The sequence below is a fragment of the Scomber japonicus genome, chromosome 11, assembly GCF_027409825.1.
Source record: "Scomber japonicus isolate fScoJap1 chromosome 11, fScoJap1.pri, whole genome shotgun sequence".
In the NCBI taxonomy this organism is placed as follows: Eukaryota; Metazoa; Chordata; class Actinopteri; order Scombriformes; family Scombridae; genus Scomber; species Scomber japonicus.
In genome coordinates this window covers 18,890,690-18,902,571 of record NC_070588.1, presented here as the reverse complement: position 1 = coordinate 18,902,571, position 11,882 = coordinate 18,890,690, and the positions used below count along the sequence as shown (strand labels likewise).

Sequence of the window (11,882 nt, the reverse complement as noted above, 5' to 3'; positions counted from 1 at the left end):
CATTATTGAAGGGACTTTAAAATGGGAGCTGTGTGACACACAGCGGGATGATTTAGTTTAATGACCATGGCAGTGACAGCGCTGTGATGGAAATTGGACTCCCCCTGCAAATTTACATCACTTGAGGGTACTTTGGGCTCTTTTAGTGGCTGCACTCCAGAGCATGAGCCATCAGGAGGTCCTGGATATGTCATGCTTGTCACCTTCCTTTAAGTGCATCTGCAGACGTGGGAGAGGGATTAATATTATATAGCCTACGGAAGCACAGAGGCCGTCTTATCAGCACTGCAGATGTGATAAGCATCTCTACCCCCATGAAAACCAGGAGAGATCTCCAAGCAAAGAGACAAGCATCTCTTTGTGTTGTTTCCTCACACTGCTTCAATGCAGCTTTGGTGGCAGATACGGTGCAGTTTCACATCTGTTGTAATTTGATGTGCCTGGATCACCCTCTGTGATATCGTCTTGATCACAACATGGCTTCTCTCAATTATTTAGAAAGTTGGCATATGGCTTTACAGATAGTAATCTGATTGCTTTTGATTTTGAGGTATTCAGAATAGCCTTGGTAACAGCGGTGCAAAGAAAAAAAACCCTGTCTCTGTGATCATGTTGGTAGCTTGGCATCCACACTTTTCACAGAAAAATTTATTTAATAAAAATGTCACATTTATAGAAGTGTTTTCCATCATTGCCATGACACTCATCTCGCATTAGTTCACGTCAATGCAGATGTCAGTGTGCACAAATTGCATTGCCCTCAAACCGATTCTAAGCTGTGAATGGAAGTTGTGGCAACCATTGCTGTCACTTCAGCTTTATCAGAAAAGCACCCAGTGGAACCATGAAAACAACATGTGACACCAAAAAACATCTACATCAAAGCCAGCATATACTGTAATTAGAATTTATTGAAGCCTATTCAGTCAGAAAAAGGTACATGATCTGCTGAGCCTTTGGATTCAGTCCCATACCTTCCATTAAGCACAGTACATTGCATTAAGCCTTGGTATTACACGATGCAAAAATTAATGTGCTCATTTGTGACCATGTAGCCGCAGGAATATGGCATCTATGTTCTCTAGTTCTACTGTATGTAATGAAATAGTGTATGCCTGCAAATAGAAATGATCAATTTACCTAAAATTATTAAATATTGCATAGGTTTACCTAGTAAATCGTACATCATTATCTGCATAAAGTTTAGAGACTTTAGGGTCTTTTTTAGGGAGGAAAAAAGTTATCTCACAAATGTAGCATGCATTCCTACACAACGCCTAAAATGCGTGCCACCCACCAGCGACAAGGCATAATGACTCGGCAGGCTACCTGGCACCCTCTGTAGTTGTATGGCCATGGCCAGTAGCCATGCAGAGGCTCACATATCCTCTGACAGTGAGTGTAGCTGCGTTGGCATTCTGAGCAGCAGATCCCCTGGTGGTCTAGCATGGTGTCAAAGGTCATGGCACTTTCCTCTCCGGACCCTCTGCCGCGCTGCAGTATTGAAGCAACGTTAATTTTAAGAGCAGCCTTAAAAAAAATTATACTCATTTGCAATTCAAATATTTTGAAAAAACTTCTCATCCTTTCAAACACGTGACTCCAGTTCTCTTAGGCAATATGAATTTTTATCACCAATGGGAATTTTCACTTGAGTTCATAAGTTCATCATCTTGGAATGACAGCTGCTACCCAAGTGACCTGTAATTACCTACTAATCCGACGCCTACTTAATGGCAACAGCAGCCCATACCCACAGCTGACAGAGATACTAAATTAAGATTCACACATTTCCGCATCATGTACTTCTATTTTATTCTAAAAAATTCACCAACTCTGAAGCCTTGTTTGTCAAAAGCAATATCATTTAAGAAGTTGGTACTCACATGATAGGGGTTTTCAGGATTGTATGCTGACCCTGCAGTAGACTGTGCCCCCTCCTCCTCTTCCTCAACTGTGGAGGTGTCATTATCTGCGTGACTCACAGAGCCTCTCTCCTCAGCAGCTGCCTCAAACTCCTCCATGTTAAACTGCCGTTTGGCGCGCTGTGTGTCTCTCTTTCTCCTCTCCCCATCTGTTACAGCAGCCACAAGAGGCAAGAGTATTGGGTCAACATCCACAAGACGCCATACATGTCCTCAGAGCTCAATCCTACATAGCTGGATCTGTCTCAGATGTCTTGAATTATTCAATTAGCAGCAGTGATATCAAGCAGTCCTGCATATTTCAAGATCATTCTTTTTTAATACAAGACTGGAGCCATTTTTGGTGTATGACTCTAAATGTAGTGTATGTTCAAGATGTTCAAGTGTTTCACTAACTTCTCAGACAAGACTGCAGATTTCACAAGTGTGTCGGCAGATAAGCAGGGCAAAGACAACCAAGATTTGAATAAACTATGAAGAAATGTACAATGATTCAAATGAAACAGACCGTCCTCTGTCATATAAGGCCCGTTTTTCATGACTGTGTGGTGATGTGAATCAATATATATAGAAGATATAAAGGCAACCTTTAGGAAAGATAGGTTGGAGCCAGTAAATTGGAAGTTCCCCGCAAAGAGCCAGAATTTTGTTGCTCAGGAAACTGGTGTCCATCAGTGGCTGCTCTGCAGCAACCCATGTGAGGAATTCCTCATCAAACCTCACTGGCATGATTTCATCTGTCTGACAGGAAAAGAAGAATACTTTCCTTGAATTACTCAGATGGAGAAAGACATGGCAGTGTTAAAAGAAAGCAGAATATAAAATAGATAAAACACAGTCAAATAGTGTGCATATACCAGGTCAAACATCAGCGACTCTTTGTTGTAAACTCCCACGTGTGGAAGGTTGGCTTTGATTTGGGATTTTATATAGCACTTGTCTCCTCCAAAGAAGCGGATTCCCGTTATTCCCTGCACCAAATCACAGAGATGCCATGTTTACACTCACAGCTTTGCTACTTTGCTAAGCACACAGACGGTCTCTGCTGAACTACCTCAGGAAGAAAGAACAAGGACAAATTCACTCACAATTTGAAAGTCATGAATCTCCACCGCTTCCCCAGCTCCACTCCCAGTTGTAAATCTCTCCAGGTTGTTGTCAGAATCAATTTCCATGGAGCCTTCCCTCACCTCCCCATTGATGTTCATACTGTAACGAACATTATAAACCTGGCAGCATTCAGAGTGGAACATTAAATGACTGATTAGTCAAGTTATGTAAATCACACAGTAGCAAACATAGTAGATGAGAGATACAGAAAAAGCAGGCTGCATATTGCTTACGCCATTCCTCTGCACAGTAAATGTTGTGCTTGCTACTCTTAAAGAAATCCTGTGTTTTAGCATGCTGAGAATTGAGCAAAGCACCACAGGAGATGCTGCTGCAGACCTTGATGGGGATGCTTGCCCTACAGGTGAGCTCATTAGGACACAGATAAACACAGTATTTCTTATCAGATGGAGTAGAGTTATGGGAATATTTTGTGTAGTTTGAAATATGAAGACAGAATTAAACCTGCAATTTCATACCCTCATTTGTGATGATGATTATGATTGTTGAAAGGGAATCTTAATCATTAACATAAATATCTCTTGTGACAGACTCAAGACAGTACAATCATGCCTGTAATCAAATTTTCATTATGAGAGGATTCTGTAGTCTATTTTGGGTCTGTTTCATACCAAAAAAATCATCCTACTTGCAATCTATTCTTGAAGTAGCACTATAATGCCTGTAACAGCATAATCCTCAGTCAACACTTACATTTTTGTCACTGACTCTCCACAGGTAGACAGCAGCCATGGAGGCACACAACATTAACACAGCACCGACAACAAGAGCCACAGCTCCAAGCCTCAGGAGGCGACTGACCGCAGTAGAGGTCGGTGTGTTTTGTACCTTCCCAAAGTTCAGAAGAAACAAAGTAAGAAATGGCACACATTGATCAATAAGCAGGACTAATTCCTGAAGATTTCACAGAGTCTACTCACTAATTCACACGTCATGGATGTCAATTATATTTCAAAATCAAAAAGTCTGTCTTACCGGAGGCGTGCAGTGTTCAAAACAACCAGATCCATGGGTATTTTGTACTTTTTCCATGGTCTCTCTCATGATGTCCTATAATTCCTCCTCTAATACTATAATATTTCTCTTTGGAGAATCAGGTTATCCCAGGGAAGGCTATTTCACGCTTGAGTGTGAATGACGTACAGATGATGTAAATTCTTTGGGCCAAATTTTTCATCTGAATGTTACCTGGAGGTCTAGGTTGCCTAAAGCAAGGTGGCCATCCTGTGGCACCAAATTATATCAATACTTTTGAAACATTTCTGAGTGAATCAGAGATTGGCTGGTGTCATGTGTGATAGGAAATGATGCAGGTTGCTGTCTCACCTTTCAGTTAGGATGTAGATATGTAAGTAGCATAAAATATATATATGGATGGCAGTTATGACCTTAAAGAATATGTTTTAATCTGCAACATAGCACTGACTTGTTATACCATACACAATCACAGAGCGATTCAAATGTGCAGTGCTGCTGTTGCTTGGTAACAGATTGTACCACATTTTTTGGATAATTGCTGAGCTGGGAGGCAATCAGAAAGGTGACAGGATTTTTTGACCTTCGAAAAAATATGTAATTGTAACAGCATTTGATCAACAATGTATTATTTGCATGCAAATTGAAGGCAGCACATTACATTGTGTACAATGAAAAGAGTATGACATTGGCTTAAGCTTGCTGTCACTTTGGCTGTGATCGTCAGAGGACCACATTTTATTTATTGCAGCTTATAAGCCTTGAAGGCAAATTAGATGCATTCAGTGCATTCAGTTGGCTCATTTAATGTTATTCTTTGTGCTTCATAAATATTTCCTCAGAACAATAGGTTGCACTCTGCCTATGAGATTACATTTGAGTCCTGTAAGCCTAGATAACTAAATTTGTTTCTCAACAGCAAAACAATTTTGCTTTTAACTATTTTATTTGTGCAACAATGTGAACAAAATCTACCACAAACATGGTCATTTTTCATACTGATTGTTTTTCACAGCAGAAAGAAGGCCCCTTTCAGCCTAAATGTCCATACTGTAGGTCATGCCTCTTAAATAGTAATACATGCTCTTGAAAATTCATAATAAAATTCTTCTTTACATTGAGTCATTATGAAAAATATATTATTAATGTACAAAATCTTGCATATTATACATGGTACAATGAACAGTCTTATATGAATCAAAAGACAAATGACATACTACAAAACACTGCAACAATTCAACATAGAGTCAATCAAGATAAAAGTACTGTACAGTATAAAGACACAGCCCCTTTTGATGATCTTTGATTTAAGCTGTTTATGAGTTTGTGTACTCTGGAATGGATATCTCATCTGTTTCCTGTATTCTGGCCGGTGTCGGTGGACCCACAAGAATATAATCAAACTCCTGGTGTTGAACTTTTTCGTATACACTTTGCAGACCATTGGTTTTAGGTAGATGAGCTGGATAGTAGTTTTCCCTTCTGGTGTCACGGGGAAGCGAAGCTGTCTTGGAGAACGTCGACAGATGCGGTCCACAGGCCAGGCTCGTGTTGGGCCTTGTAGCTGAGGGGCTCCAGCATCGGTCTGAGTGTCCCAACACTTTGCACTCACTTGTACATGCCCAGAGACCTGTGGAAACAGCAGTGCTGTCAGAATGTAACACGGATACAGTTGCTGGCTCACCTGGATGAGAGTGTTTGATGTTGAAAGACCCCAGCGAGCCAAAGTTAGATCCATCATAATGTATTCAGTGTGTCTGAAAATGTACTGTTGCAACTGGGTACAATCTGTTTGGTATATGTGGTTTAGATTAATTATACTTTCACATTTTAGGAAGCTTTTTTTTGCATGGAAATCCACATCAACTTCAATCATGTGATCTCTAATCTGACATTTTTTCTCAATCTCTATTTTACTATGTTTTTGTGACACTCACTGTTTGTTGGTGGTGAGTCTTTTTTATGCACATCTCCACTTATGTCAGAATCGCTGTCATTGAAGTCACTGTCACCTTTCCCACTGTCCTTGCCACTGATGTGAGGATCTCTTGCTGAGATTGTTGTGAAGGAGTTGCCCTTCCATATTGTAATCGGTCGGACAGTTTCTTTCCCATATCCCGGTAAAGTAGAATAGCCCTGTAGAGACAGAAACACATTCACACAAATTTTGAGTCACAACAAAATCAGCATGTGACAAACTTTAATTATCTCTGAAAAATAATGACTTACCTTTAATTTCCCCTCCATCACCCTGCTGTTTGACTCAAAGATGCCTGCTGTCTGCCTGCCATCCTCACAGCCTGCCTCTGTTGTGTTGCTGCTGGCCACTGGAGATTTCTCTGGGAATGGGTGGGCATCAAACACTTTGCCTTTGTGGTTGGCAATCAATGAATCAATATGACCACTTTCCACGTTTTCCACATTTGGTATGTCTTCCTTTTCATCGTAGCCCCCCTCCCTCGTCTCTTTTTTCTGGCGGCTGCAAATGGTTGTGATGAGAATGATAGCCAGCAGGAGGAGAGAACAGCTCCCTGCCAGGACAATGATTATGGCTATGGACATATCCCATTCAAAGAGATCCTCACTGCCATTTTCAGTCAGGGAAGGCATACTGGGTACAGTTCCTTCTACGAAACTGAAGTGTATAATGGCTGTAGAAGTAAGTGCAGGGGACCCTTTGTCACTGACTGATACTATGACTTTGACATTGTCTGCTAGATCATAAGTCAGCTGTCGGCTCACGTGCACCTTCCCTGTGTCTTTGTTGATAGAGAAACCCAGGTGTCCTCCCTCTGTGATTTTATAGGACAGCTGTGCATTTATGCCCTCATCAGCATCTGTGGCCTTTATCTGGGTTACCACATAACCTGCAGGTGCATCTTTGGGTAAGAAAATCTCAGCAGATCCCTTGAAAAGGGGTGGCTCAATGATAGAAGGTTGATTGTCATTCTGATCAACTATTTTTAGTCTGATGACAGCTATGCTCTGCAGCTGTGGTGACCCCCCATCACTTGCTTGGATGTGTACATCTAGATGTTTCATGACCTCATAGTTAAAACTTCGTAGGGCATATATGGAGCCAGACACTGAATTAAGTGACACAAATGTGTTCAATGGGGACCCCATGATGACACTGTCTACAAGCCTATAAGTGATTTTGCCATTGTTGCCCAGATCCGTGTCACTGGCCTGGACTGTGGTGACATACGCGCCCGGGGGGTTGTTTTCCATCACTGAAACTTCATACACAGCTTTAGTAAAGTGAGGGGCGTTGTCATTCTCGTCGCTGAGTCTAATGGTGTACTGGGTGATCTTTCTCAGAGGGGGTGAGCCAAAATCCTCAGCCATGACTGTCAAGTTATACTCACTAATCCTCTCCCTGTCTAAGGCTGCAGCTGTAACTATCATGTAGCTGTCCTCGTAAGCCTGTCGGAGCTTGAAATGGTCGTGGCCGTATAATGTACAGTGAACCTGGCTGTTAACACCCGAGTCTCTGTCCAAGGTGCTGATCAGCGCCACCAGACTGTCCTTGTCTGCCGCCTCGCTGATATATGCAATGCCAGTCGAAATGGAGGTCATCGGGGTGATACTGATTTCTGGGGCATTGTCGTTAACGTCTGTAACGTGAATTATGATTTTGCACACGGAGGGGGTCGGGTTGGGACCCAAATCAGTCGCCTGGACGTCTAGCTCATAAGTGCTTTTGTCCTCAAAATCCACCGGGCTCTTGAGAGTCAGTCGACCTGATTTATTATCCACGTGGAAAAGTTCTCGGATCTCATGAGAAACCTGTTTCCCGAACCCGTAGACGACCTCTCCGTTTAAACCATCATCAGCATCAACTGCGTTCAAGTCCAGTATAACAGTGCCAACCGATGCGTCCTCTGGCAAACTGACTGAGAAACTATTTTGGTCAAAAACAGGACTATTATCGTTAAAGTCAGTCACTCTGACAGTTATCTTTGTTGACCCCGATCTGTATGGGTTGCCTCCGTCTGTGGCGACCAGCTCCACAGTGTATGATGACTGAGTCTCCCTGTCTAGCCCTTTCATTAGTACCAATTCCGCATATTTAACCCCATCCGCTCGCAGGAGCACATCAATGGTGAAATGACTGTTGACAGAAATTTGATAGCTTTGGATGTAGTTTGACCCGACATCAGCGTCCACAGCTGGGTCTAAAGGAAGACGGGACCCTACTGCTGCATTCTCTGAGATCTCCACTATAGATTCCTTGTTTGGAAACTCCGGGGAGTTGTCATTGATGTCCTTTATTTCCACCTCAACGTGAATCAATTTGTAGCGATCTTTGGAGAAATTTACCACGTCAAAAGTAATGAGACACTGTGGAGTGTGTCTGCAGATTCTCTCCCTGTCAATCCGTTCCGCGACAGTGAGTTCCCCGTCGCTTTCTCTTACCCTGATGAATGAATCATTGAATTGTTTCATCATCCTGAAATTGGTCTTGGAGGAATGAGACAGACTCAAGGACATGTCCTTGGCAAGGTTTCCGATGACTGTTCCCGGTGCGTCCTCCTCATTGGTTTGGTATCTTATAGTATTTCCCTCGGACTGAGCCAGTGAGGCAGATAAAAAATGATGGATTGAGAATATAAAAATCCAACGGCGCCAATAAGTTATAAATTTGCCTCGTATCATCTTGGTAGTAATCTTTCCCTTAGTAAGCATCCTCATTGGCGCTGGGCAGATAGTAGCAGGAGTGAGAGCTCTCCATACAGCTCCCGCTTTTATGAACTGAACTGTGCTGAGAGTGAAAGTTACTTGCTCCTTGCGCGCAGCCAGTGAGAGATACGCTTGTTGCCTCGCCTTCAACACAGCTCACAATTCTGCAGTGGCGGGGTTTATACAGCTCCTCATGCTAATGAGACCAAGTGTGACCAATCCCTCGCTTTAGAATTAAAATACCCTCTTGTGAAAAAAATAAAATAAATAAATAAATAAAATCTAAGCCTGTTTTTAGAGTGCACACTGAAGGAAGTTGCAAAATAGAAAAAGGGCAGACAGATATGCCATTGCTTGAAGATAGTTCCTGCTCTGTTTATTATAGCCACAGTGATGGTTATATATGAAAAAACCCATTTCTTCTCCTTTTGATGTTTAGTTTGTATATTCCACATGCTCGTGCGCATGTGTGTAGCTACTTTAGTGTGTACATGCGGCGCACTTGCAAAATTGTTTTTCGTGAGCTGAGCAAGGTTTTGTTGGGGTCGCAGCTCATTTACAACCAACTTAATAATCTTGGAAAACATTCGCATGAAAGCTTCCACAGTCGATCACTTGATAGCGAGCTGAATGTGTTCTGCTTACATGTAATGTTCTAAAAACAAAAAGACAGAAAAAAAGAAACGAAAACCATATGAACAGAGTTACACCACCCCCATTGCATGAGTAAAAGCAGCAAATAGATAAAGGGTTAAATTGAAGAGTTTCCCTGAGAGACTTCTCTGAAATTTGAGATCAAGACATTATATTATATCTTTCCAGTGTGCTCCATCTTCCCAAATCACAGGGAAGACCTCACGTGTCTTGGGTTTATGGCAAACATGTATTTATATATGTGTTTTGACTGTTGAACCTCTACCTGGAAAATTCAAATCACATTACATTCAGCTTACAGCTCAAATCACATTACATTCAGCTTCACATTTACACATTGCTCAGGAGGTCGAAATGTCCTTGAACAAGACACTGAACCACTAAACCCCTCCTGATTGGTGAATGTGTGTGTGTGAATGGGTGAATGTTGGCATAAAGCGCTTTGAGTGGTCAGTAGACTGGAAACGACTAGAAAAATGCTGTATAAATGAAGTCCATTTACTTATATTCACACACAATTTTAAGGGTGAATGAAACATCAGCCTGTACAAATTAACAGGAAGGAAGTAAAGCATATCATCAAAAGTATGCAGACACCCTGCTCTACTCACAGCACTTGAGTTTGATTGGTTTGAGGCTATTTTTCTTAAGCTCTTTGGTACCAGTTGAGGAAAATCTTAACACTACAGCGCACAATTATATTCTAGACAACTGGGACAATTTGGGGAAAGCACTTTCTTGTTTCAACATGACAATCAATGCCCCTGTGCATGAAGCAAGGTCCCAAAAGGAATCATTTTCTCTGAGTTTCATGTGGGAGAACTTCAATAGTCTGCTCAGATTCCTGACTAAAACCAAATCCAACACATTTGAGATGAAATTGAACATTGTGAGGCAGGCCTTATCAACCAACATCAGTAGCTGATATCGTAACGCTGAATGGGAGTATACCTGTGACTATATTCTTATCATATATATTAATACCACAGTGTTAAACCAAGTCTTTTTCACAGTCTTAAGAATATATATAACATTGCATACCTCACAAAGGTTGTTTTGTTGTATTTGTGAAGTGTGTTGGTACAGCTCAAATCAAGCCAATTATCTCACATCCCAAATCTCTGAAACATAAACACTAGAATTGGCAGTGTAAACTGAATTTAAATAGCATAGCAAAGACATTAGTGAATCTTAACATGAAATAATTTAGTTGTAACCAACTATGTGTAAAATAAGCCTGTTGTTTGGATTTGCAGCCAAACATCTAGTGAAGCTTACAAGATTTAATAGAGTGATTTTTTTTTTCCTCCAGTATAATTATGTTCTTTTGCACTTCTTTGTTCTGCTGCCGTGGAGACTACATGGGGGAGGATGAGAAACAAAGACTATAACTGTTCTATCACTGAGCATCTGGATACAGGTCACTTGTTTGGGGCCTTTGCTAACACTTTATCTCTGACTATTTATTTCTAAATTCTTCATCCACTGTATATCTTAATAGGATGTGGAGGAGAGCTGTTGAAGATGACAGCTCTTCTGTGTTTCATTAGAATGATAATAGATTAAAACACCTCAATTAGCCACACCGCCGCACTGCGTGACATGTTCCTTTGCCTCTTGACTTTGTACTGAACTTCTTTGAGAATTTACAATGTAGCACAAAGTCAAGAAGTTGTGATAAGTAAGTACCACAACAAGCTCTGTAAATGGAACAGCTACACATACACCTAGCATCTGCCTTACACAGGGCTACATGTCACCTGGGTCCTAGTGCATGTAGCTCACTGACATGTGTTTAATAGCTTTTGAATAACAATGTGTAATGTTTAATGTAAGTTGCTGTTGTTGTTGTTTCTGTTACTCTCACAGCTAACATTAACGTATTTCCAGAAGCAGCAGGCAACTGTTTTCTGCTGAAACATTTCTGATCAATCACCACCACTGTTGCAGGTTTAAGCTCTTTCAGGGTTAAAAAAAATATTTTCAAGATAATAGATTATAAATCTAACATTAGATTATGTAGTTTACATAAAACTAGCGTATTACTGTCCGCATCTAAATAATAAAATGGAAGAAACTGCTTCATTACTCTATGCCCAGACAACTTTGTATAAGTGATAGTGTCATAGTGTCTGGTAGCAAAACAACACTATAATGTACTTATCCTTACATACTGTTCATATAACCCTATACCTTCACAGTATGTTCCGGGTCAGTCTTAGAATCCCCTCATAATGAGTGTTTATACCAAATTTTGAACCACAGATCTATTCAAAATGCATAATAACCTATCTGAGTGATTAATACATGGATGATTACATCTTGATGAATGTTAAAGAGAGCAGAGAGAGTGTATTTTTTAGGTTTTATACCATTTGCTTTTGGAGAAAAAACACCTACAGTAGTATCACACAATAACATGTCCTATTTTTTTTACCTAAGACATGAAATTGCATATCAATAATTATTTAATTTATTGACTATTCATTTAACATTAGCCAATATTTAATGCAG

At 40.8% G+C, this 11,882-nt stretch overlaps 2 protein-coding genes across 2 annotated transcripts; both read right to left on the bottom strand.

Annotated features, from left to right (window-relative positions):
• Window positions 1-1,266: 1,266 nt before the first annotated feature.
• LOC128367641 (leukocyte cell-derived chemotaxin 1-like) lies at window positions 1,267-4,100 on the bottom strand. The gene is made up of 7 exons (XM_053328253.1): window positions 4,032-4,100; window positions 3,750-3,884; window positions 3,014-3,154; window positions 2,783-2,896; window positions 2,513-2,666; window positions 1,887-2,074; window positions 1,267-1,494 (listed from the first exon to the last, which is right to left on the bottom strand). Exons 1-7 carry the CDS (start codon window positions 4,098-4,100, stop codon window positions 1,267-1,269), a joined length of 1,029 nt encoding a protein of 342 aa, XP_053184228.1.
• Window positions 4,101-5,347: 1,247 nt separating this feature from the next.
• On the bottom strand, window positions 5,348-8,726 carry si:ch211-199f5.1 (protocadherin-8). Its single transcript, XM_053328841.1, has 3 exons — window positions 6,261-8,726; window positions 5,969-6,167; window positions 5,348-5,661 (listed from the first exon to the last, which is right to left on the bottom strand). The coding sequence occupies exons 1-3, from the start codon at window positions 8,724-8,726 to the stop codon at window positions 5,348-5,350; spliced, it is 2,979 nt and encodes a 992-aa protein (XP_053184816.1).
• Window positions 8,727-11,882: the final 3,156 nt, after the last annotated feature.